A 24,186-nucleotide genomic window follows, 5' to 3' on the forward strand; every position below is an offset into this window, starting at 1 on the left:
ACAAACCAACATAAGAAAGAACTTCTCCCAGATGTTACACATTTTTCTTCTGAGAAATTAAAATGAGGATCACTAAAGCCATTATAGTAGCTGGAGTTTTCTCATGTGACGAAGAGCTAGTCAGGAGATATATTTCATACAGTTGGGGCCATCTTTCCTCAAGACAAAAAAAAAAACCATGTCAATTTGAAGTGATTGATAATTTTATATACAAGTTTACTTGTATATAAAGGATCTCATAAATCCTTACAAATCGTTTTCAATAATGAACACTAGTAAACTGTTTTTTTCCAGGCACCAAACATCATCAAATGTAATGAACAATAAAAATGAAGTAAAAAGTTTCACATCTGTCAGGCTGCTACTCTGATGGGTCACAAATTAAGTTGTTTTACAGCAACAAACAGTTCCCTAAGATACAAGAGTCTTATCTAGGCACAGGAAAAAACACCAAACAGCTGCCATTTAATGTGCTTGGCATAGCGCTGTCAGTCTTCACAGCACAACCTTCTAGAAGAGGGGAGTTGAAACTGAACAAACCAACCTGAAAGCAGTTTTTGTCCTAAAACAACACTGTGGATAGCTAGAACTGCTGTTCATGAATAACAATGACATGAGTAAGCACAGTGGGAGCAGTGCACATTTGAGAACCTGCTCTGAGCCTACAGCCCAGGTAGCATCTTCTCAGACTTCAAGCATCTACTTTGGCATTTCACTCGATTTCTGCCAGGCAAGCCAAGGAAAACTCCTTTTCATGTCTGAGCTTTCATTAGTTTTCAATTTAGCTTCATTCTCTCCACCTGAGAGTTAACAGACCAACCCCATTTGACATGGCTAGGCTGTTTTTCAAGAGCTGCAAACTCTTAACAAGCAACACCAGTTCCCTGCATACCTAAACCCCCATCAACACACTGAGTTGCTACAAATGGTTCTATTTCAGCAGTGGGTGAGTTTTACTCTCCTTTTTATAGTGCAAACAGCCCAAGAAGAGCCTGTGGGTCTCATCTAAATCAGAAGAATACAGAGACTGCCACCTCTGTCAGCTTGTACAGAAAAATGACACTTGTAGGTAACACTGGCCCCAAAACACAGTGATTTTCCGAAGTGTTACAGGTTGGGTGCTGTAGCTTTCTCATGACACACCCCAGCACGGTGAACTGCAGTGCTTGCAGAAGTGTACTGGCTACAAATGTAACAGCTGCCCGCTCTTTTGACTCATTTCCATTTAGGCTGGTTTTGGGATAGGGATTTTGGAGATAGTGTGGCCTACATGCAGAGCTCAAGCCTGGTACTGGATGATTTCAGCCAAGGTGCTCCAATTTCTCAAGCTCGTGTTTCCCACCTGCAAAAATGTTCCCGCAGACTCCTAAAAAAAACCTCAGGCACAAACATATAAATGAGTTTATCCTGAAGCAGCAGTCTGGCAGCCCCAGCAGTTCTCTGATTTCATACAGGAGAGCAGGCAGGTCAGAACAGCTCCAGAAAGATCACACCAGAGCAAAGCAAAGTGACCAAAACACCCGTGTTCACCCTCTGCCAAGGTTTGTGCCAGTGCAAGAGTGACACTGAAACCAACTGCTGCAGCAGGGAATGGCAACACCTGCCCCTTCTTCTCCCACACACCAGTCATTATGAGTAAGCAATAAAGTCATGGGGCCTCCTATCTCCTAAGCCAGATGCAATGTGAATCTGTGATGTAGGAAGATGTACCCTCGTATCTCATTACTGGTTTCCTGAGGGCAAATCCTCAGTAGCAGACAAGGCTCCTTTAATGCTTCTGGGAGGAAAACTGATACAAAGCTTTTGAGGTATAAAAGTGAAAAGCTTTGTGAGCTTACAGAAGGTAGGCTGGCTGCAGCACACAGGATTCAATGCCTCTATTTGCAATGGTGAAGCTGTTACTGCTCCAGCACAAGAGGACAAATGAGACGAGAGAGCTTCCATTCTAGAAGAGCTTCTATTTATTTTAATCTTTCGGCATTTCCTGCTGAAGTAGTTCATAGTTCACCCACTGTATCTAGCTCTGTTAAGCAATTACCAGCACCTTAAAAACCCCATGTTTCTTAGAACAGAATCATAGAATCCCACAATGGCTTGGTTTGGAAAGGACCTTAAAGATCATCTTGTTCCAAATCCCTGTCATGGGCAGGGACACCTTCCACTAAGCCAGACTGCTCCAAGCCTTGTCCGGCCTAGCCATGAACACTTCCAAGGATGTAAGAACAATTTCTATGAAAGCATGCGAGCAAACTCTGAGGGGAGTTCTCCTGTTACCATCACCTTCAAAAACAAAAGCTGACCTTTTTGCTATTTACAAAAAAATATAACCCACTTTTCATTTTAATCCAGCAACACTTAGTAATTTATTTGGCAGTGAAACAGTAGCTGTAACAGTCTCCGGGAAAACTGACAGAGCCATAGAATGGTTTGGGTTGGAAAAGACCTTAAAGCTCATCTCGTTCCAAACCCCTGCCATACGCACACAGTTTTCTCTAGACCAGGTTGCTCAGAGCCCCATCCACGCTGGCCTTGAGCACCTCCTGCAAAAGGAAATGAGGAAAGACGCGTGGGAAGTGGCAATATCTTACACAAGGCCTGACAGTATATTTTAAAAATAACATACAAGACCTGATTAAGATTAGAAATTAAGCGCCCCATAAATTAAGGCGTTATCTCCGCGCAAACGACTCCAGACCGCCTCAGCCCCGTCCATCGTCGGCGAAAGGCCCCGCGGGGCCGCCGAGCCCTCCCGGACCGGGACCTCCCCCCGCTCCGCTCAACACGGGCCGGCCGGGGGCTGCCCCCGCGGCGCGGTGATGCGGCAGCCCCCGGGCCCCCCCGACCTGGGCGTCGCGGAACTCCACCACCACATTCTCGCTGCTCCAGCGCGCCGCCATCTTGGGCCGCCCCGGCGGAGCCCGCGCGGCGCCTGCGCACTAAGGGGAGCCGTGCGGGGGCTGCTGGGAGATGTAGTCCCACCACTCACTACCCCACCACCCGCCCCCGTCCCGGTGAACTGGGGCAGCGAGTCCCGTGGAGTCGCTGGGGGTCCCACGGCCCGAAGCGGGCTCCCGGGCGGGTCCAGCCTCCCTGGAGGGGCTCTGGTCGCGGAAGCCTGCGGGTGGTCGCAGCCCCGCTGCAGAGCAAGATATGTGCGTGGCGTGGGTCGAGGGTTGTGTTCCGCGGGGCAGCGCCCGCCCGCCGGTGCAGCGGCGGCTCCGCGTCCCGCGGCGGCAAGCGCAGCGCCGGGCGGCGGCGGTGCAGGGGTTAAGGGCGGCGGGCCGGGGGGCCGGGGGCGGGAGCATGCGTGCTGCCGGCCGCTATTGTCTCCGGCGCGGCGCCCAGCACCAGGCGGCGGCCGCAGCGAGGCCGTGCCCGGCGCGGCGCAGCGCAGCGGAGCGGGGCGCGCCGCCCCCGCCGCCCCCGCCGCCCATGGGCCACAGCTGATCCGCGCCCGGCTCCCGGCCGCGCCCCGGGCACCAGCGAGGCGGGCGGAGCGACCCTGCCGGCGTCCATCCCCCCCCTCCCCCGCCGCTCCCTCCCCGCTCCGCGGCCCCGGAGCCCTCGGCGGCCTCCGCCGGGGGTGACGGCGGCGGCGGCGGCGGACTCGGGGCGCCCTCGCCCCTGCGGGCCCGGCGGGGGGAGGATGCCTGGGGCGGGGATGGGTTTTCGCCCGTAGCTCCCCGCGCCCCCCCGCTTCCTTCCGCCCCCTCTCGCCTCCCAGCGGGGGCGGCGCGGCCCCGTTCCCCGCGGGGGGCTGTCGCTCGGCTCCCTCCGGCCCGGCGGCGCCCACATGGGGGGCAAGCAGAGCACGGCGACCCGTTCGCGGGGCCCCTTCCCGGGGGTGTCGACGGATGACAGCGCCGTGCCGCCGCCGGGAGGAGGGGGGGGCCGCCCCCCTTCGGCCATTACCGGGCGGGCGGCGGCGGCGGCGCGATGGGGCTGCGCAGCCGCTCCGTCAGCTCGGTGGCCGGGATGGGCATGGACCCGGCGGCGGCCGGCGCCGTCCCCTTCGGGCTGTACGCGGCGGCGGCACGGGCGGCGGGGGAGGCCGAGCGGGCCCCGGGCGGCGGCGGCGGCGGTCCGGGCTCCGACTCCACGTACGCCCATGGCAACGGTTTCCAGGAGACGGGAGGCGGTCACCATAGAGACGGGATGCTGTACCTGGGCGCCAGGGCCTCGCTGGCCGACGCGCTGCCCCTTCACATCGCACCGCGGTGGTTCAGCTCGCACAGCGGTGAGTGCCGGCTCCCCGGAGCCTTACCCCAGCTTTCCCTCCCTTCGTGGGTGCCCGGGGGCGGCGGTGGGCGCGGTTCACCCGGGAAGGGGGAGCTGCCCCCATCTTGGACCCTCATCGCCATCCCCTCCCCGGCACAGACGGGTGGGTGCGTGCTGGAGCTGGCATCTGTGTCAAGGTCAAGGGAGGAAGGGGCTGTGAAGGGAGGAGGCTTTCTAGAAGGGAGGTGTTTTGGCTCTGAGATGTGAAGTATGTGGATGTCCCACCCTACCCGCCTTGACATGGGGGATAGTGGTCTTGAGGTCTCAAGACCTTGGCTTTTGCAGACCAGGATGAGCACCTCATGTCTTTTCTGAAGGTGTTTGGGGGTTGGCAGTCATAGCAGTTCCTGGCCTTAGAAACTGGGAAAGAGACAGAGGAAGCCTTTGGAAGTAAGGTGTGGGGATTTTCTTTTTCCTTTGTTTTGCATGATAAAGGGCCAGGGAGGGGCCAAAGTGGGTTTTCTCTTTGAAGCCAGCTGGCAGTGTTGTGGTGCTGAGGAGGAAGCAGAGAAGGAACTGCCTGCCTCTTCAACAGGGCCAGCTGGGCTCTCTTGCAGGAAACATGTCAGGCTATGGGAAGGGGCAAGGTTACCCCCTTCACCCTCCTGGCTGCACTCTTCCATGTGTCCTGGTGTCTGGAGAGGAGCTCTGGCTGTGAGCAGGGCTGTGTCACTGACCTAGTTTTGGCTGGGTACAAGGAGCGAGGTGGGAGGTCCTCCCTTCCCCTCCTGGCTGGAGGGGAAGTCATTTCAGGGATGTCTCCTTGCGTTTCCTGGAATAGTCTGGGATTTCTCTCCCACCCGTCCCCCTCACAAATGATGTGTTCTCCTTGTGTGACGTGGTCTGGGAATTTCATAATATGCCTTGGGACAATGCCTCATTTTCAGGAAGGCCTAAACTGAACCAGTGGATAAGAACAAAGTGCAAGAAAAATCTCATGGGGCCCATTTTCTTACTTCTTGGAAAAAAAAAAATCTTGGGATTTTTTTCCCTATGCCCAGTCTCCAGGGGCTGCTCTTCTCCATTCGATCAAAGCTGTGTGTCTTGTATTGCATCCTCAGTGGCAGAATGGCCCAGGTCTGATTTCTATTGATCCGGATAAGCCAGGCACTTGCCCTCCTCCCTGGCAGATGGAGAGGGCTGGCGTGTGGCGCCGGAGTTGAGACCAAGAGCTCCGGCAAACTTTCTTGCTCTGTGACCTTGCACAGACTGCTCTGCTGCTCTGGTTTCTAAACGCAGAGAGAAATGAAGGCACATCATCCTTCCAGGTATTCCACAAGCCTCTGTGGGAATGAGGGCCATGGGGGCTTCTGCTGCGCCTGGTGCTGGAGTGAGGAGGGTCTCATTACAGAAACACCCTGCAGCTCACAATGGTTGGTCAGGGAGTATCAGTTACATTTTAAACTGCAATGCTGCGAGGCAAAAACCTGTTCAGAAAAATAAACCAGCTGCAAAATGGACTAAGCTGTTTTTCAGCCACTTGAGTGAGTTAGTGCAGTGCTGCTAAGTTAAACACAGTGCCCTTGAAAGATTGCAGCGTGAGCTGTGGGAAGTGCTGCAAGAGCTGGGTTTTTCTGGTGCCTCTTTTGGGGCCTTCTGAGAGCATTTGAGCTGAGCCAAAGCATACGCGGGCAGCAGTGAGAGCTGTTCAGTCTGTGTTGAAGCCTCTCCCGGTGGTGGTTCTTCCTCATTGCTAATTAATAGCAAAACGTGTGGAGGATGCTTAAAAACCCTTCTGAAAACTTGTCAGAGCTCATTTAACTTTTGCACTCTTCTTCTCTTAGTGTAAGAAGTTAATGAAGGATTTGGAGACTGCAGGGAAGGGGGGAAGTAAGCCACCTCAAGATTGCCGAAATTCCTGTTAATCTCCCATTGCAGCTGGTTAACCTCCAGCAGGGCAGTCAGGAGCTACTCGTGTCTTCCCCGCTGCCTCCCCATCGACCTGCTCCTCTCGCGGTGCTGAGCCACTCCATTAGCCTCTGGAAAGTGCTGAAGCAGCAGCGCTCTGGTAAATGGAGAGGAGCTTTGACATTGCTGCGCGTGACTGTCCCTGCTTCCTTCGAAGGAGGACTTGAGGGTGGGTGTGAGGGGACCCGCCGACGTACCAAACCCACTCAGCACGAGGCATGCCTGGGGATCTCTGGGATCTGCCTGAGCTGCTACCAAGGAGAGGAGCCCCCCAGACTCTGTGGCTGACAGGGCTGGAGAGTGGATTCTTGCCCTGCCCTTCTGGAGACCCCGATGGTTCTGTTTTCTGCATATGGGGAAGGAAGGTTGCATTCATGTTTTTCCAGGAGCATTTGGGTTTGGGGCATGAGCTGGGAGCTCAAAGTGCAACCTGAGTCCTGTGGGGTCCTCAGTGGGACAGTGAGGAGTCCTGACTTGAGGGCAGTGATAAGGTGCTGTTGTTGCAGCAGCATGCCTGTGGTAACGGGAGCACACAGTCTTGGCGCCTCGCCACTCCCTGTATCTGCCATGCAGAGTTTCTGTGCCTCTCCGACTGCTTCATGGCTCATCAGGCCCCTTAGCAGGGACCCTGATAAGTGAGCTGGGGCAGGCTGAGCTCTCTTCCCTGGTTGGTGTCACTCCTTCTCCTCTCTGCAGTTGAAGGCCTGCAGAAGAGCTAGGTGTGCCTGCGAAGGAAGGGAGGAGGACTGTGCTGGGAAGCCTGTGCAGAGGGAGGTCACAAAGTGTCCCCAAGGCCAATGAATGCTGCAGCATCCCTGTAAGGTGCTGTGCATGGGGTTGGTCAGTGAGAAGAGCCCAATGCTGAATCCCTCTGGGCTCCACTGTGGCTGCTGGGATGGGAGGAACAGTTAGATACTGATGGCCTCTAGCCTGTCCCAGGACAAGGGCAGGAGAACTGCTGCTCTTGTGAACAGTGAAGCCTACATATATCTTCCAAATGGGGTGGGCAAGGAGCTCTGACCTTTATGGTGGAGCTTGTCCCTCCCTTTGAGTGAACAGCACCTCTGTGGGTGAGTCCTGTTTCCTGATGGGGATTTTCCCAGGCATGCCCACCATATACACAAGCAATATAGCTGTTCCAGCACCACCTGAAACTGCTCTGGGATTTCCCTGTCTGCCCAGGGTTTCCGAGATCCACTTCCTGCCTCCATGAGTGGAAAATGACACATCTTGCACAACTTTGGAGTTTGCCTGTAGCACTTGACCCTGCCTCTGTAGGTTTATGACTATGAGGACTTCTCAGTAAAGCCAAGGCTAGTGGGAAGAAGGGAGAAAAGGGAGATGTGTGATTTGGTGCTGCGTGTCTCCAGCTTTGTGTGGTTCTCTTAGTATCTCTCATGTTATTCATCTTCATCAGAGGATCTAAGGGAGTTTGCAGAGGCTGTAAGTAGCTTAAAGTTTATCTGGAAATCCCACTCATCACCCAAAGCCCTTGAGTGTTTGAAGCTCTAATAAATCCATATCTCCTTGTCTGTTGGCTAGCCCAAGGAAACACCTAGCTCATCCTCCTGTGCAGTACCACCAGGAATGTCACAGGCTTTCCGTGCACTGATAAAGCAAACTGTTTGTCCTGGACGCTGGTAGCACCAGTGTCAGGAGGCCTTCTTTGCCATATGAGCTGCTGGGTTCTCAGCAGCTGGGTTCTCAGGGCAGGAGGGCCCAGCATGGGGAAGATGGGAAGGTTTTTAGTGTAGAGATGGCAGCCAGCATGCTGGGCTGGGTGCTTCTCCAGGCATGGTTAGAGAGCAAAAAAGGCTGGAAGTGCTCTTCAATCTGGCTCCAGAGTATGGGGAGGGAAAAAGGGGTTGTTGGAGGGTGAGCTGAGGATGTGTGAACACCTGTGTTGGGCAGCCCCAGTCTCTGCAAGTGGGGAGGAGGCCTGTCTGTGGTGAACCCTTGCTGTGCTCCAACAGCTTTGAGTCCTGAGCCTTTTGTCACTGGTACCTGGCAATTCTTGCTCCTCACATCGTCCTGCCATTGCAGTCTCTACACCAGAAAGAGAAGGCTGAATTCTGGCTTGTAGTCAGAAAGCTGCTCTCAGCCCTGACTGTCCTGCCACCAACTTGTCACCAGTGTGTTCTGGCAGCCAAAAAGGGCCCCCACTGTGTCCCATGGTTTGTCAGGCACAGCACTGCCAGCCGGTCAAGGGAGGTGATTGTCCTGCTCTGTACTGGTTTGGCCTTATCTCTAGTTTGGTGTGCCAATTTAGGTACCACAATACAAGAAGAATATAAAGCTGTTAGAGAGCATCCAGAGGGGGAACATGAAGATAGTGAAGGGTCTAGAGGGGAAGCCATACGAGAAGCAGCTGTGGTCACTTGGCTTGTTCAGCCTGGAGAAGAGATTGAGGGCAGAGCTCATCATGGGCTGCAGGTTCCACAGGAGGGACAATGGAAGGACAGCACCAATCTCTGCTCTCTATGACCAGTGACAGGGTCCAAGGGAACATCATGGAGCTGTGCTAAGGGAGGTTTGCATAGGATGTTAGGAAAGGTTTTTCATCCAAGGTGTGGTTGGGCACTGGAAGGCTCTCCAGGGAAGTGGTTGCAGCACCAACTCTGACAGAGTTCAGAAAGTGTTTGGACAAGGCTCTCAGGCACATGGTGTGATTCTTGGGGTTGTCCTGTTCAGGGCCAGGAGTTGGACTTGATGATCCTTGTGGTTCCCTTATAACTGAATCTATGAAGTTTTCAACATGCAGACATCATATGTGCTTCCCTCCCCCCTTACAGGAGCCAGGCCAGGGCAAGGGCACCCCAAGGTCTGCACAAACTTGCCATTCTGAATCTATTTTTGCTAGTGGAAATTTCCAAAGATGACTGTCCTCAAACCATCTTTTTGTGAGTTTGGTGCTGGTTACTGTCTGACAGCTGGGTCAAGCACCTGCATCATTGCCAGGCCTGCAGATCATTTGGGAAGTGGGTGCAGAAGTGGTCCTGATGACTCCCCACACTGGTGATGTTCAGCTCTCCAGGTCTAGAGGGAATGCTTTTCTGCTTCTGCCTTCTCTGAGCCAGCTGCCAGGGCAGCATCCACCTGGGATGGGGGGAAGAGGCAGCGGCTACCTCGGAAGAGCAAAGTGCTGAACACCTGAAGACGGTAGACTCGAAGACAGCTTTAATGCTCACCAGAGCTGGAGATGAAGTTTAAGTGCGTCAACGTTGGCGTTGTGCGTGAGAAACCGGCGGTGGCGGCAGTTATCTTCAGTCTCCGCAGCGAGAGCTAGCACAGGCTGTCTCTGCGCTGCCTTGCCTCCCCAGTGCCCTCTGAAATCCCGACTGCTTTCCCCAGGAACAAGGCACTAATTGCTGTGCACATTAACTGGGCTGTCTCCTCTATAAACCTGTGCATAAATCAGCATAGGGTAGCTGGGTGTCCTCTCCCCTTTCTGCACATGTATCTTCCAGAGATGCTGAGAATGATGCTCTCGTGCTCCTGGGCTGACCCACTTCCCAGCCAGGATTGTCTTCCCAGCCCGTGACGTAAGTTTATCCCATGCTGGTTTGTTTTGCTGAGATGTTTGTTCCGGTGACTGGAATAACCGTAAAGGCTTCTCTTATTTATTAATGTGCTATTAAGGCTCCTCTCTCTCTCTCGTTTGCTGGCCGGAGGATCAATCAGATACAGACATCTTTGGTGGAGGAGCAGTATCAGGCTGGCGCCTGGCCAAGGCAGCCGCGCAGAGTCATGGGAAAATGCTGCTAAATGCTGAAAATTAATTTCAAGAGAAGTGCAGGGAGGGAGAAAAGCCCACTTTGGAGGAGGAGAAAAAAAAAAAAGGCTTTTTTTTTCCCCCTCCAGTGTAATCTCCCATGTGACAGATCAGACAGGCAGCAAAGGGCTCTTCAGATAAATTCTCTTTGCAGGGACCAGTGTTATGTTGCCCCAAGCAGACAGTGGGCAACCACGAGGTGTATTTTGTGGCATCTGCTGCTGGTACACAAAAACCCCAGATGTGCTGAGTACTTGGTTTTGAGTAAATGTGACCTGACTTTCTCCTGGTTCCCTTTGAAAAATGAAATCATAAGAGCTTGGGAATGATGTACATGAGCAGTCAAGTGATGCTGTAAAGCAGCAGGCCCTGATGCAGAGCATTTTGCCCACCTGCTTTGGCCTCGCTGTACACTGGGGTACAACAAGCCTCCCTCTGTAGAGACACCAATTTTTTATTTCAGGTAGAGCAAAACTGGTTAAAGCTGGGCCTTAAATGTCTCCCCTGCACCAGTTCCACCAGGCAGGTTTCAAATGTGGGTGAACCCACTGGGTGCTTGAGTACCTTCCAGGGGTGCTCATGCTGTCCCTTGCAGGTGCTGCCTGACCAAATGCTTTTGCTTAGTGCTTTTTGATGAGAGGCTGTTGGAGGTGCAGCTTCAGGAAGCTGTGCTGCCTGGGGCCTCTTCTCGTGCTGTTGCACAGCATTTCCCGTGGGCAGAGCCTGCCTGCTGGCAGGTTTCCTGCCCTGCTGGGCTGCAGGCAGGGGAGGGGAGTGCCTGTGGTGGGGGACAGGGGCTGCTTCTTTCTCATCATGGTTTAACTTTCCAGCCCGCTGCAGGTCCGTACAACCTGGGATTCGAGGAAGGTGGAAGGAAAGGCCAGGGAGGCAGCAGGCAGGTCTTCATGGCTGGCCTCTGTGCTGCTGGCACAGGGCTTGATACTTTGGTGCTCCCTGGTGTGGTCCCTGTGCCTCCACACTGCCAGGTTTGTGCCATGTGCAACCAGCTGAGCCTGAGCAGATGCATCGCTTAGACCCAACGCCATGTCTGTGGGCAGCTGAGGGTGGGCTATCCAGGGTGTATTTTGCCAGTGGGGATGGTACCTCACCACTGGAGAGGCTGTACTGCACCTCTGAGGCGAAGCTGACTCTTCTCTCCCCTCCTTCTCTATAGACCAGAGCTGGCCAGCATCAGCACCAGGTTGACCCTGGGACAGTTGTGGTGTCATGGGCTGAATGAGCTTGGGAAATCTGTGACTCCCTTTCTCATGCACACTCATGTAGCTGTGGGCCTCCCATCAGTGGCATGAAACTAGACTGTGTGCCTTGGAATGGTCTTGTGGCACTTTGTAGAGAAGCAGAGAGATGCTGTGGAAATACTTGCCTTTTTGCTAGTTCTAGCAACCCCAGCAGAAATTTCCCAGGGTTGTATATTCCCAGTTAGCACCCTTGGTTCATTGAGTCTATGTCAAGTTATGGCCATAGTTCCTGAAAGACTGTCACCTGCCAGGCACAGAAGAGGGGCTGGGACAGATCCTGGTGAGGGAAGCACAGCAGCGCAGATGAAGAATGGAACTGAAAGCTGCTCAGAGCTGTTTCCTGACCCAAGCAGGCAGGACGGCGTGACAACAGTGGGTATTTTTAGAGGCCAGCTGCCTGCAACACAAGAGGGGGAAAGAAGCAGTCAGGCAGGAGAACTGAGTGATGCTGACCCTGTCCCACATCCCTGCCCAGCATTTTATTTCCTTCCAGGATGAGGCCACTGACATTTCCATGTCCTCTGTGCCTCTTTGCCTGTTGCTGCCTCGAAAGACAGCTCTCTTCCTTCTCCCCCTGGCTTTCACCATGGCTGTGAGTTTCTCTGATCACAGCTTAGCGATTCTAGGGTGGTGCTGGGGGCTCCGCTCTCCACATCCTGGATGGCTGCATTACAGCTTGGGGTGGTGGGCGTTTGGGGAATTGTTTTTTGGAGAAGTCTTTGTCACCAGTGAGGGGAAAACCTTCAGTTTCTCTGCAGCTGGGGTAATTGCAGTAATTCATCTGGAAGCTCTTCCTACAAGGCGATGGGGCTGCACTTCGTCAGAAGCACTGCAGGGGCATTAGATCCACCTTTCAATCCATCCATCCAAGGCCTGTACATCTGTAGCTGGGGAAAAGGAGGGGGGGTTTGGCTCTAGGCAGATGGCTTAAATTACTGTCTGCAGGGAGGTCGAGTCAGTATGGGCTGGGATTGGTTTTGGGGCCAACTCTCTGTTAAGCTGGTGCTGAGCAGGACAGGCTGAGGCTGAGCACCCTGCCTTGGCATTTCGGGTTATCCCCAGTCAGATCTTGCGGCTTTGAAACAACTGTCTGTGTGCTTATTTATGGAGCCACTGATTCATAGCCCTTGAAGTCTGCTGTTTTCTTGGATCTTACCCTTCTGAGGGGGTTTGTAGATGCCTTTGATTTCTTTTTGCTCCCTGTAGGCAGGTACAAAACAAGTGGTACCCTGCACCTAGTCCTGGGTGAATGTTTCACAGGAGAATGCTGCTTCACAAGGCCCTGCCTGGCTCTGGAAGTGGGGTTATACTCTGCTCCTCTGGGTGTTGCCTTTTGTGATGGGGAAGAGAGAACTTCAAATCCCACAACTGGGATTTTTGTCATCTGCAGCCCCAAGTATGTCCTTTCTCAGAAGGAGCCCTTCTCACGTTGGAGGTTGGCACATGTTGAAGCGAAGAGGCAGAGAAGGTGGGATACCCAGGCAGGGTTGTTCCTGCCTGTGGCACAGTGTAGCCCCTCCTGCCTCCTCCAGCAGGATCCAGCGTGGGCAGACCCTGCTGCTTGCTAAGGGGCTCATTCCTCTGAGATGCTGTGCTTTGTGTTTCGGAGGGCTCCCAGAGCTGCAGAAAGCTGGCTCTGTCTGCCAGCCGCCTCCATGTTGCAAAGGCAGCTGGGAAGCTCTGAAGTGGTGTATCCCCATCCTCAGCATCCTCAGATCTTCCTCCCAAATCCCCAGCCTTTGGCTGTCAAAGGGGAGTTCATGGTGCCTGTCCAGGCAGCTTGGAGAATCCCTCCCCTTCTGCACCATGTACAACAGAGAAGTGGGATCACTCCCCAGCTTTGCATCTGATTTTTCCCCTTCCTGCTGTTCTGGTAGCCTGGGGCATTCAATGGTTATCCCTCAGCAATCACAGTCCCTCCTAGGGAGCAGGGAGATGCTCTGTGCCATGCAGCCCTTCCTACCCACGTGAGGGGCAGGTGAGGTCAGGGCTTGCTCTGCAGCGTGCTGCTCACTAAGATTTTTTTTTTCCATTGGTGGAAATTTTTTTTTTTTTCTGTCTTTTTGCAGAAACAACCAGTGTGAACTGGCCACAAGTGTTTCCCAGCCATGAGCTGCTTGTGGGTGCAGCTCTGTGTGCCTTTTATGCTCTGTTTGCTGCCCACTACATAAAAATTGCCCTTTCTCTACCCCAAGAAGCGTCATCCTTTCCACGCACCCCAGGGGTTGGGGGTGTGGCACTGATGAAAACCAATTGCCTCAGTGATCCTGCCACCATGGCCCAGGCACAAAGAGACCCTCCTCCATGCTCTTTGTGCAGTGCTGCTGTGGGATGCCTAGGGAGGAGGTGTCTCAGGAGCTGGTTGGGATCACTTCCTGGCAGGAAGAGGTACTTGGGTGCAATCAGTGCTTGGCCATACTCCCAGCATCACAAAGCCAGGGCATGTCATCATGTGCCTCTGGAGTGTCCCATCATCCTTCCAAGAGATCATCTGAAGCTGAGGCATGATGGAGCCTCAGCAGCATCAAAGCACAAGTTTTCTGCTTTGGAAAAACCCAGGGGTCAGGAAGCAGATCACCCCATGGAGTCAGATCCGGCTGTGTTTGGGAGTGGCTCAAGTCGGGCTTTTGTGTTTCAACCTTTCCAAAAGCGGGAATTCCTCTGGCAGCTCTGCAGTGCTGGAGCCTGGCAGTGGGGACTCCGTGGGTGCCTCCCCAATGGATGTCTTAGTCAGAAGTGACTCACCCCACCAGTCCCCGCATGACGTTGCCTCGCTGCTCCCTCCCAGCCCTTGCCAAGCCAAAGTGTCAAACTCTGTCCCTTTCTGCTCTGATTTCCAAATGGCTGCGTCCCACTGTGCTGCCAGTGGATCCCCTGCACTCCTTCATTTCAGCACCTGGGACCCCCCTCATTACCCTGCTGGCTCTGTGCATCCTGCAGATGATTGCTGCCCACAGCAGGGCTTTGGCTGGTCTTCCTCCTTCCTACAAGAAATATGTGGGAGGATAAAAACAGGCATGCGGGCAAACCCTTTGGAAATTCCCAGGTGTGCCTGCAGGATCATTGTCCTCTCAGGGCAGTGAGTTTGAAAACCTGATCATCCCTTGAAGGGTGTGGAGGCAGCACCAGAGCATCCCTGCAGTTCTCCTGAGCCATGAGATGGCCCCAGACCTGTTTTGTGACTAGCAGGAGCCCTGGATGAGCTTGTAACTTGGTAAATTGGAGCCCTGCAGCCTGACAGCAGGAGTTGGAGGTGTTAATGCCTTCACTGGTCCATCACCCAGGACCCCTCTGCTTAACTTCGCTCTTCTCTGGGATGCTAAAATTAGCTTTGGGCTACACATTCTTCCTTATGAAACCTGTTCCCAGCAGCTGGGGGAGTGTTTCTGCAGTAAACTAGGACTTGCCAGAAGACAGGGTGACCCTGGGAAGTTGCCTTTTTCATCCAGGTCTGGGGGAACTGATCCTGCAGCCTGAGCTGTAGGAGGGAGATGATTTCTGCCTTAGCATAGATACTTCTGTTCAAAAATTGCAATTACAGCCATGAAAGGGGCAATAGTCAAACAATGACAGGCAAGGAGGGTACTTGGTGTCTGGACATCCTGTGACCAGGCCTCGTTGCCCTCCTGCTTCTCAGTGTCTGTGGGCTGTGCTGGAGGTGTTTTGTAAGGCTTTGGTGTGTCCATCTGCTGAGAATCGATAGCTTTGGGTGCTCTGGAGGAAACATTCCTGGGGGTTCCCCCTCCTGTGTCTCCTGCTCCTTTCCAACTCTCCAGCTTTCCTCAGCCCCAGAACTGCAATCTGTTCTCCTTCTTCCCATCCTCCCCCACCACCTCCATAAGAACCCAACTAGCTAAAAAAAAAATAGCTCTGCCTCCTGGTGATGCCATGAAGATGTTATACCAGATCTTTGCGGGGGGGCATTGCAGTGTGCATTTCAGTGCATTCGACCTAGATGTAGTGCACCTAAAGATCTTAAAATAAATACCAAGATAAAATCCCTTTTTCCCTTCTAACCGTGTTTGACTCTTGATTTTAAGACCAGGAAAAGGCATCACTGGCTTGCAGCAAGCCAGCCTTGGGCTTCTGTGACGTGGTGCCACCCAGCCCCTCCGCTCTGTGTGCTGCATCCCTCTGACCCCTATGGCTTCCCCACGTCCCACCTGAAGCACTAATGCCTTGTCCTTGCTGCTACATCTTTGTGGCTTCAGTCACATGGGAGTGGACAGAGGTGTCTCCAAAACACAGTGCCTTGAGCATTAGGATGGTGCTGGTCTTGGCCAGCTTCGTGTTCCATGGCACATCCCTGCCACCCTTGGCTGGTGTGTGACTGACCTGACAGCAGACACTTGCCACGTGGGGACTTTCCCAGGAGCTACTGCACACCAGGGACAGCTTTTCTTAGACCTTGAAAAACCTGGCCTTGCACAGAAGTAGCTTCTTTTTGGGGTGCTGCTTTCACATTACAAACATTTATTTTTTCCCTTCTCAGCAATCTGAACTGACTCAATCAGCAAGGAAATGCTGGGGTGGGATGGGGATGGAGCAAGACCATCCCTCTGCCAAGGCAGCAGAAAGGGTCAAGTTTCTTTCCAAGCACTGCCATCCAGAGATGTCCCATCCAAGCCACATCTCCTGCTTGGCTGATCATCTGGGGCTGTTTCACTGGCCTGCCTCCCTTCCATCCCCAGAAAGATGGGATGTCTTACTTCCACCCTGGACCCGTCCTTTATGCTCTCCCACGTCTCTGCAGCCTTGAATCAGGAGGAAGGACGCTTGCTTTTTCAAAGCTGGCAAATGTGGCAGCCTAAGTACTTTACTCCTTCCTGCCTACGTGTCCCTGCTCGTGTCAGCCCTTGTGCTGCACAATAGCCCAGCACGATCCTGGAGTTCACTCGGTGCCTTGAGTCCTGCCAGAGCAGCAGGGCTGCCTTGGACCTCAGCTCCTGCCTCTGCCCATGCAGCTGATGCCTTTTCTTTCTGCAGGGGGAAGTGGGTTCTGTCCTGGTTCTGCTGGGTGCCCTGGCCTGCAGGCACTTGATGCTGCCTCCTTCAGCATCGCCAACTGCATCACTGAGCCTGGTAGAGCCTCACTTCCATGGTGGGCTTCCATTCGTGAGCATACACTCAGCTGCCAGGTCCCTGTTGTGCCCCAGTGCTGGAGAGGTGCTCTGTGCATCCATGTGCCATCTCCAATGTGCTGCCTCTGACCGTTGCTTTAAAAAAATGAGACTGCTTTAAACCCATAGGGAATTTATTTTCCAGGAGATGTTGGGTCTGAACATCTTGGCTCTTCCGGTTTTCTTCGCTTGCCTAGCACAGAGGACAACTCTCCCTGATCCTTTCTTCCCTCCTGGGGCTGTGCTGGAGCCTTTGAGGGATAAGGGAAGGGGAGGACTTGGAGCCCCGTTGTGTCACCCAACCCCACATGCTTCAGATTGACCAACTGGTCTTTCAGTTTTTCCCTCCTCTTCAGTCACTAGTCTAGGTTTTTTCAAGATGATCCATGTGTTCCAGCTTCCACCTGGTGCTGGTTCAGCTGGCAGTGTTAGGGAAGTCATGGGGGTAGGTAGGATGCTCATAGGTTACTCAGCAAGGAGGAGGCACCAGGACTGCATGCTTGGACCAAATATCCCCTGGTTTCATCTCATGCTTGGACGCATCCTCACCTGGTATAAGCCAGCTCCCTTGGCTGGGAGCCCAGGATGCTCTCTAGAGACATGGAGATGGGCTGTGCAGCCAAGGTTTCCAAATCTTCTGTGATCATCCAGCAGCCTGAGGCTTACCCAAAGCTCCCTGTTTCTCCAGGTGTCCTGTGGGATGGCTGGGCACAGAGAAGGGACCCCTCCTGGGGCAGGCACGTTTTGGGGAGTTTTTGTTGCCACTCCCACTCAGAGGGCACTGGTTTATCCCATGGCAGTAGTGGGAGACTGGGCGACCAGGGATGCCGCTGGTGAATGCTGTATGGGGTGGGTTGCTTGCATTGTGCCTGAGCTGTTATTTCCTCCTGCCTTCAGGGTGCGTCATCCCCACCAGTGTCTTCCTCCCATTGCTGGAGGTGCTGTGCAGTGGAGGAGCTGCTGCTCTCCATGTTTCAGCCACCTGCCAGTGACAAAGCCAGGGTGTCCTATTGCTGGGGCTACTCCTGATGGCACCGTGGCCTGTAAGCAATCTGCGTGGAGGCGCACCCATCTGGAGGAGGGTTTGGCAGGTGAAGGTAGACATGGCACATGCCTTTCCCTGGGATCCAGGGCAGGCTTGCAGCTCCCGTGGACATGGTCTCACCCACCCCCAAGGGAAGCAGCCACTTCCACTCTCAGGACATTGTGTGGTTGACCCTGTTGTAGTGCTCAGTAGACACAAGTGATGGGAATTTCCTATCCCAGCGCCAGAATCAGCTCTGTTTGGGATACTTAGAAATGGTTTGGAAAGGTGTCTCAGCCCTCCCACCACCAAAAAATTCCCTGCAGTTCTGTGGCAGTGCTTTTGGCACTGTGAGGGTTAACCACCAGGCTTTTTCAGCGTGCACAGGACTGTGTGGAGATTTTCAGAGGTTCCCAGCTCTACTTTGCCCAACTCTCTAAAATTAACCATGTAACCTTCCTAAAAATACTCAGAGGGCAGTAGCCCCTGGAGAGCTCCAGCGCCACTTGCTCCTGGTTTCTAGACCAAGCCATTGGAGAGATAAGATCACCTGCCAGCCTGTGTCTCGCAGCCCTGGAAAGCCCTTGGCTTTCTCAAAGTCTCCTGCAAGATACAAAGAGTCCAGGTCTTGACCTGAACCTGCCTTTCCAGGCCAGCCCCCTTCATGCAGCACCCTCCTCTTCTTCACTTACTTTTGTCGGGAGCTGGTACCTGCCCACACATCTCTGCATGAGGTGACAGTGCCAGCTTCAGGTTTAATGTGCCATGGGATAGGAGCATCACCAGCTGCCCAAGATGCCTAGGGAGGGAGAACATGTCCATGGCCTTTCCCTGGAGCAACCCCCGGGCCTCCCCATGGGTGTGGGAGGCCCAGGCAAGGAGGAATAGGTGGGCCCTTCCTCTCTTTTTTTTTTAAGCATGTGGGAGGAGGACAGAAAGGGCTCGAGGAGGAGGGAGGGAGCTGAATTTTCCATGAGCAGCTGTCAAAATGTAATCTCCTGCGTTGCTCCGGCTGGCAGCTTAGGCAGGATAAATTAACGGGGATTTCAGGGAATGTGGAAAATACCATGGCCCGGAGGGGGCTGGCCATGTGGAGAGCAGCTCTTTCATCTACAGGAAAGGCTCCTGCCTGAACTGTGAAGGGATGTTCCAAGGCACCGGGCTTGGTGCCTGCTGCTGTTGGGTGCTGGCTGTCCCCTGGTTCTCTGCCCACCACCTTCACCCAAAGGTCACATAGAGAAGGGGTGAGGGAGTTCACCTCTGCCTCCCCTTTCCCGCTGGTGGTGGGCTCCTGTGCCTTCCATGGAGCGAAACACAAGCAGTTGCTTTTGCAATGTCAAGTATTTGTGCCGACAGCTGGGGTGCAGGGCAGCCCCCCGCCCTGGGGGCCTTTCCACACCAGCTTCTTGCTCCTGCTCAAACTTGGGAATTTATGCAATTGCTTATTTACCTTTCCTTTTTTTCCCTCTCCATCTTGTGAAATGCAGAGCCAGAAAAGTGTGTGTGCTTCTGCACTTGACTCAGCCCCTAGACCCGTCTGGCTGGAGGATGCCACATACATGCTGGGGCTTGAGCCTGGGCCCCTCCGTCTGCCCGATGTCCCCACGTCCTTGCCATGGGGCTGTGGCGGCGTCAGGAGTCCTGGTGCCCCAGACAGCTGCCCAGGGAGCAGTGTGGAGCATGAGGAGTGTTCATGCCGGCTATTTATAACCGTGCTAAAGCTATCCCAGCTAGCAAAGAGGCCTGGAGATACAGCAACAGCCGCTTGCTGGAGCCTGCAAAGGGCCCCGCTCTTTGCCTGGCCCTGCTGCTTTGCTGGCGGCCGTGCCCTGGCAGCCACAGACCAGGCAGTTTCATCCGGGGCCTTTTCCCTTCACATCGGTTGCACGTCTCATAGGATCCCTTCGGGTGCTGCTGGAGCTGGCAGATCTGGGACAGCTGTTTAAAATAACACATTGGCACAGAAAAGGGGGGACCAGAGGAAACGAGGTCTGCCCACACACTGCACAGGGAACAGTACAGAACCTTTACAAATGCCTTGCCCTGACACAGAGTTTGCAGACAAAATGCCTTTTCCAAAGGGAGCCCTTCACAGCCGTTGCAGACACTTGCTGCTGGAAAGCAATCCCCAGAGCTCCCCCGGTAGGGACCGGTGCCCGTGGCGCTGGCACACCGTCCACTCCAGGCGGGATCAGTTCAGGCAGGGACGGAGCAGGCGGGCTGCCAGGGGAGCGGGGCACCGGGAGGGTGTCTCACAAGGGAAGGCCAGTTGGGTCTTGCAGCAGGCAGGCTGGGAGGCTATCCGAGCTATCCACGCTATAAATACACCGGGTGGGTAAACACTTGGGAGGAGGAAAAAATCAGCGCCTTCAGCTAATGGGCACGGCTGCCACAAGGTATAAATCGGTCAGGAGTAAAATTAGGCTGGAGAGGAGAAGGCAGATTGGTGCTGCTGCCCACGAGGCCCTGGCTGCAGCGCTGCCCTGTCACCTGGGGCTTGGTGCAGTTGGGGCCAGACTCAGAGCAGAGACCCCATGGCTTGGCCAGGCTGGGGCAGGGATGTATTCCCAGCGTGGCAATGCTGCAGGCCGGCAGGACACCCCACTGGAGGGACCCCTGGGCTTGAGGGCTCCTTCTTTTAGCAGGTCCTTTTAGAGCCAATCTCATACCATCCATGGTGCTCATCCTTGCTGCACCCTCCTGGGAAATAACCACACTCTGGAGGGGCAGGGTCCAAGGACTTGGGAAGTAAACTGTATTTATCACTGCTGCTAATGAGCACGCGGGTGTTGAGCAGTTACCAGGGCTGTTTGCACAGCAGAGGTCTGAGCTGCCTCTCCTTAAAGCCACCCTGTACTTTCTCCCTTCCAAGAAGCAAAAAAATTGTCCTGTCCACATCCAGGTGGTGGCAAACAAGAACCTGATTCATCCTTAGATAATTTGTGTACATTCCTTTTCTTTTCTTTCCTCAGCAGCCTTTGCATATATATGAAGAAAGCTCTTAAGCGGCACTGCAGTCAAACCTGATCTGCTTTTAGAAGGCAGATCCTTAAATTACCCTCTCCCTCTCTGCAGGCAGGGAATTGCGGGATATTCTGGTGCAAACCCGTGGTGGTGGCACACTCGTGTTCGGCTCAAGCTGCGCGGCTCTGCTGGGCAGTGACAAACCACATGGCCTCGAGCTGGCTGCAATGGAAGGGCAGGGGGTCCCAGATGGGTGACCTACAGGGCTGCTTGGGGTTCTGCTCCTTGTGAGTTTGGGGCTTACAGACTGGGTTTGGGGCAGCCTCACTCAGTGGGGCTGGGGATGATGCCATGGTGGTCTGCATGGCTCGAGCAGGTGACAACACTGGTGTGACACCCTGGCACCACCCCAAGTAAGGTCGCAGAGCAGATCCATCTTCAGGGCAGGGCATCCCGTCCATCTTCATCTAAGAACCCAAGTCACCAGGCAGGGCCAAGGTCAAGCTGCCTCATCAGCCTGCAGGGTCCCCCTGCTCCTGGGGAGGCAGGCTGGCATCGGAGGGGTGAGCATTCACTTCACTCCTGCAGAAAGCTGGAGAAAGCAGCCGTTTGTGTTTGATGCTCCAATCTGCCAGTCCTCTGCTGCAGCTATACAAGAAACTCCTTCCTTGCAGCTTTTTTGGCTCAGCCATGTGGTGCTGAGCTCTGGCAGCAGGGACAGCACTGTCCAGGCACAGGGACATGCCCCTGCACTTGCCAGTGGCTGGGTGCTGTGTGCCTCAGGCTGCTGCTCGCCCTTTAAGGCCCGGCAGCAGCTGATGGCCACGTGTGCACTGCCTTGGCACGCTCTCCGTGCCCTCTGTGCAGCGGGCACAGGGACAACCAGCGCACCAGCTCGTTGACTGTCCCCTGTTCGGTGGCTGTCCCCAACGCTGACGCTGCTGGTGGCCAGCACAGGATGAGTGGGTGCCCAGTGGGTGCAGTGTGGGGTGAGGGTCACTATGCAGGCAGCAGGTGAGGGGCTGCCCGCTGCTGTGCCCCACCATGGCCCCAGGGATTCCCCAGGATGCAGCGTGGACTCCTGCTGCCCTCGCTAAGGGCTCGTCTCTCTGCTCTCCTTCCAGGTTTCAAGTGCCCCATTTGCTCCAAATCTGTGGCTTCTGACGAGATGGAAATGCACTTTATCATGTGTCTGAGCAAACCTCGCCTCTCCTACAACGGTAAGGGACAGGCTGTGTGGGGGACACAGTGTCCTGCTGCCCTGGGATGGCTCCAGGCAGGCTGGAGAGACATTTGCTGCGGGCAGGCAGCTTGGCTGGGCTTCCCAAGAGGGTTGTGCTCTGGTGGGATGGTGCTGCTCCATTCCGCTCCCCTGTGATGGCTCAAACCCTGCTGCTTTTGCTTTCAGGCTCCTTTGTAACACCTGCCCCAGGGTGGCCCCCTCCCCACCCCTCTGTGCCCAAGGGAGCCCTGCTGGCCCTGCATCCTGCCTGGTGGGGGCAGGGGACGCGTGTCCTCCTGGGCTACCCCCACAAAGGGGCATTGCCTTCCTCCCCTCCTCGCTGGCAGGCCGGCTCACGAGGCTGAGCACTGGGCTGTAAGCTCCAGCATCTCCCACCTCTCTCCTGACCGCTGGTGTGGGAGTGATGCTCACCCCCTACTGGTTGGTGATTTTTTGGAAGCCAGGGGTGGGGGCCGTGTTCACTCCAGATGCCCCAGGCCCATGTCCCCCCTGTGCCTCCACGTGAGCCTCCTGGCAGTGTTTTCCAGCGCTGTTGCCATTCTACCCCATCCCGGCTGCCTCCGAAGTGACGCTGGGCTCCCCTCCATCCCAGGGAGGGGAATGCTGCGGTGGTCCCTGTCTCACTGCTGCCCTGTCCTCCCCTCCCAGATGACGTGCTGACCAAGGACGCTGGCGAGTGCGTGATCTGCCTGGAGGAGCTGCTGCAGGGGGACACGATAGCCAGGCTGCCCTGCCTCTGCATTTATCACAAAAGGTACCATGAGGGGACAGCCAGGCGGGTGGCAAGGGGACAGGCAGGGACACCTGAGGCTCAGCAGCATGGTGGTAACATGCTCTCCTCTTGCAGCTGTATAGACTCATGGTTTGAAGTGAACAGATCTTGCCCAGAGCATCCTTCTGATTGACCCGCCGGGCGTGCTTGCTGACTTCTCTCTAAGGTGAGCCTGTAGTGGACTGCTCAGAAGGGATATTCCCATGCCGGGTTTAAATCCAGGGCTGAAAGTGGAGGATGGGGTGGGATAGGGTGGGATGTGACAGCCAGGGCTCCTGCTCCTCACCCGGGATGGTCTCTCTCTGCCTTTGCAGGGCACCTTGCTATACCTGCTGTACCTCCTCTCCCCGTCCCCCCCACCCTGCCTGGAGTTTTGGGCTGACTTTAAATTCCTCGAGAAGACAAAAATAAAACCCAGAAACTTGAATCCACTTGGGACAACGGCGCAGTTTTTATTTTATTTTGTTATTTTTATTTGTTCTGTTGTTTTTCTGCTTTTTGTTTTGTTTTGTTTTGTTTTTTTAATTTAAAAGATTTAAAACAAAAAGAAACATCCAGGAGAAGACAGTGTGAGAAAAGCGGAGCGACCTGCTCTCCCCTCCACAGCCGTTGGTCACCAGGAGAGCTCTGCCCGCCAGGGAGGCCCCAGGGACGCCCTTGGCCAAAACCCTGCCATGATGTTTGGCTTTTCTCCCCGAACCGAAAGGGGAAAGCTGCCAGGGGACAGCCGGCCAAACGGAGCACGCAGCATTTCTCACCGGCAACCCCCCACCTCCCACCCGGACTCGCCCGGGGGCTCTGCTCGGTTTTTTTGCACTGACTAAACGGGAAATTTCTCCTCTCTCCCATCTCCCTTTTGGAGATCTCCACCCCAGCCCCGGCAGCGTTGAGATGGGGACTCTGCCCCACACCGAGAGTGGGGCCACTGCTCCCCCCTGCTGAGTCGCAGGGGTCCGTCTTTCAAGTGTTTACAATGAGAAAAAAAAAGGAAAAAAAAAAGGAAAAAAAAGAAGAAAAAAGAGAAAATGGACAAAAAAAAAAAACCACCAAACAACAAACCACAACTGAAGCTTCGTGTTGACTGGCGTGTTCTTCAATTTGAGCTTCCCTGCCCCGGTGATGTTTACAGACTGGTCACTCTTTAACTCAGCTATAACCACTCAGAGACTGGAGAGCTGCAGCATCCCTGCCGCCCCTCTCGTGCCCCCTCGCAAGGGCTCCTCTTGCCAAAACCACCCCCCCTCTTTCTTTTCCATCGGCTTTGAGTTGGACCCTTTTGAGGAGGGTATGGGGAAGGCCCCAATGGCCCCCCGGATGCCCCTGGCCATCCCTAGTCACAGGGGTGGCTTTGCTGGAGGTGCCAAGATGGTGTCATTTCATGGCAGTGACCCCCTCGCCCATCCCCATCCCCTCCTGGTGCGGCGGGCGCATTTTCGTTGGTGAGACCTCCCCTGCCGGTGGCCGTGCCCCTGCGGGAAACCTTTCTGTATTTATATATTAAAAACCGGGGGAAAAAAAGAGTTCAGAGCTTGGGGGGAGCTTCCTTCATTAGTCAAGGTGTTTTGATATGGTATTAAAACAATGTTCAATAAAATATTCACTGTTATTTTATTTCACTGGCTTTCTTGGTGAAGCAGATGGTGCCAGTGGGGTGCTGGAGCCCCCCACCCATGCCAATTCCCCCTGCCATGTGGGGATGGATGGCCACAGTGGTGCTCGGCAGGTCCCCAGAGAGCTCCCACCTGGCACCAGCAGCACTGCAGCTCAGGGGAAGTGGCTGAAGTGGGATGCCAAGGATGCCCTGCCCTGTGTGTGCTGTCTGGGACAGAGGCCTGCTGGGAAGGGG

General features: G+C 54.6%; 2 protein-coding genes across 8 annotated transcripts in view; one reads left to right on the top strand and one right to left on the bottom strand.

Moving 5' to 3' along the window:
- The window catches only part of WDR59 (WD repeat domain 59), a 49,252-nt gene extending 46,066 nt beyond the window's left edge, over positions 1-3,186 (bottom strand). For 2 of the 7 annotated variants that reach the window (XM_039558361.1, XM_039558365.1), the window contains exon 1: positions 2,844-3,186. In XM_039558361.1, the coding sequence (XP_039414295.1) occupies positions 2,844-2,897 (54 nt within the window). In that variant the 5' untranslated portion in view covers positions 2,898-3,186. The other 5 variants (XM_039558363.1, XM_039558362.1, XM_039558364.1 and 2 more) reach the window with 4 other exon arrangements.
- A 405-nt stretch (positions 3,187-3,591) lies between these two features.
- ZNRF1 (zinc and ring finger 1) lies at positions 3,592-23,951 on the top strand. Its single transcript, XM_039558402.1, is given in 6 exon segments — positions 3,592-3,886; positions 3,889-4,237; positions 21,450-21,545; positions 22,217-22,322; positions 22,416-22,506; positions 22,874-23,951. Coding segments are annotated over 5 exon segments (702 nt in total). The 5' UTR covers positions 3,592-3,793; the 3' UTR covers positions 22,474-22,506; positions 22,874-23,951.
- The last annotated feature ends 235 nt before the right edge of the window (positions 23,952-24,186 follow it).

The sequence above is a fragment of the Corvus cornix genome, chromosome 11, assembly GCF_000738735.6.
Source record: "Corvus cornix cornix isolate S_Up_H32 chromosome 11, ASM73873v5, whole genome shotgun sequence".
Taxonomy (NCBI): Eukaryota; Metazoa; Chordata; class Aves; order Passeriformes; family Corvidae; genus Corvus; species Corvus cornix.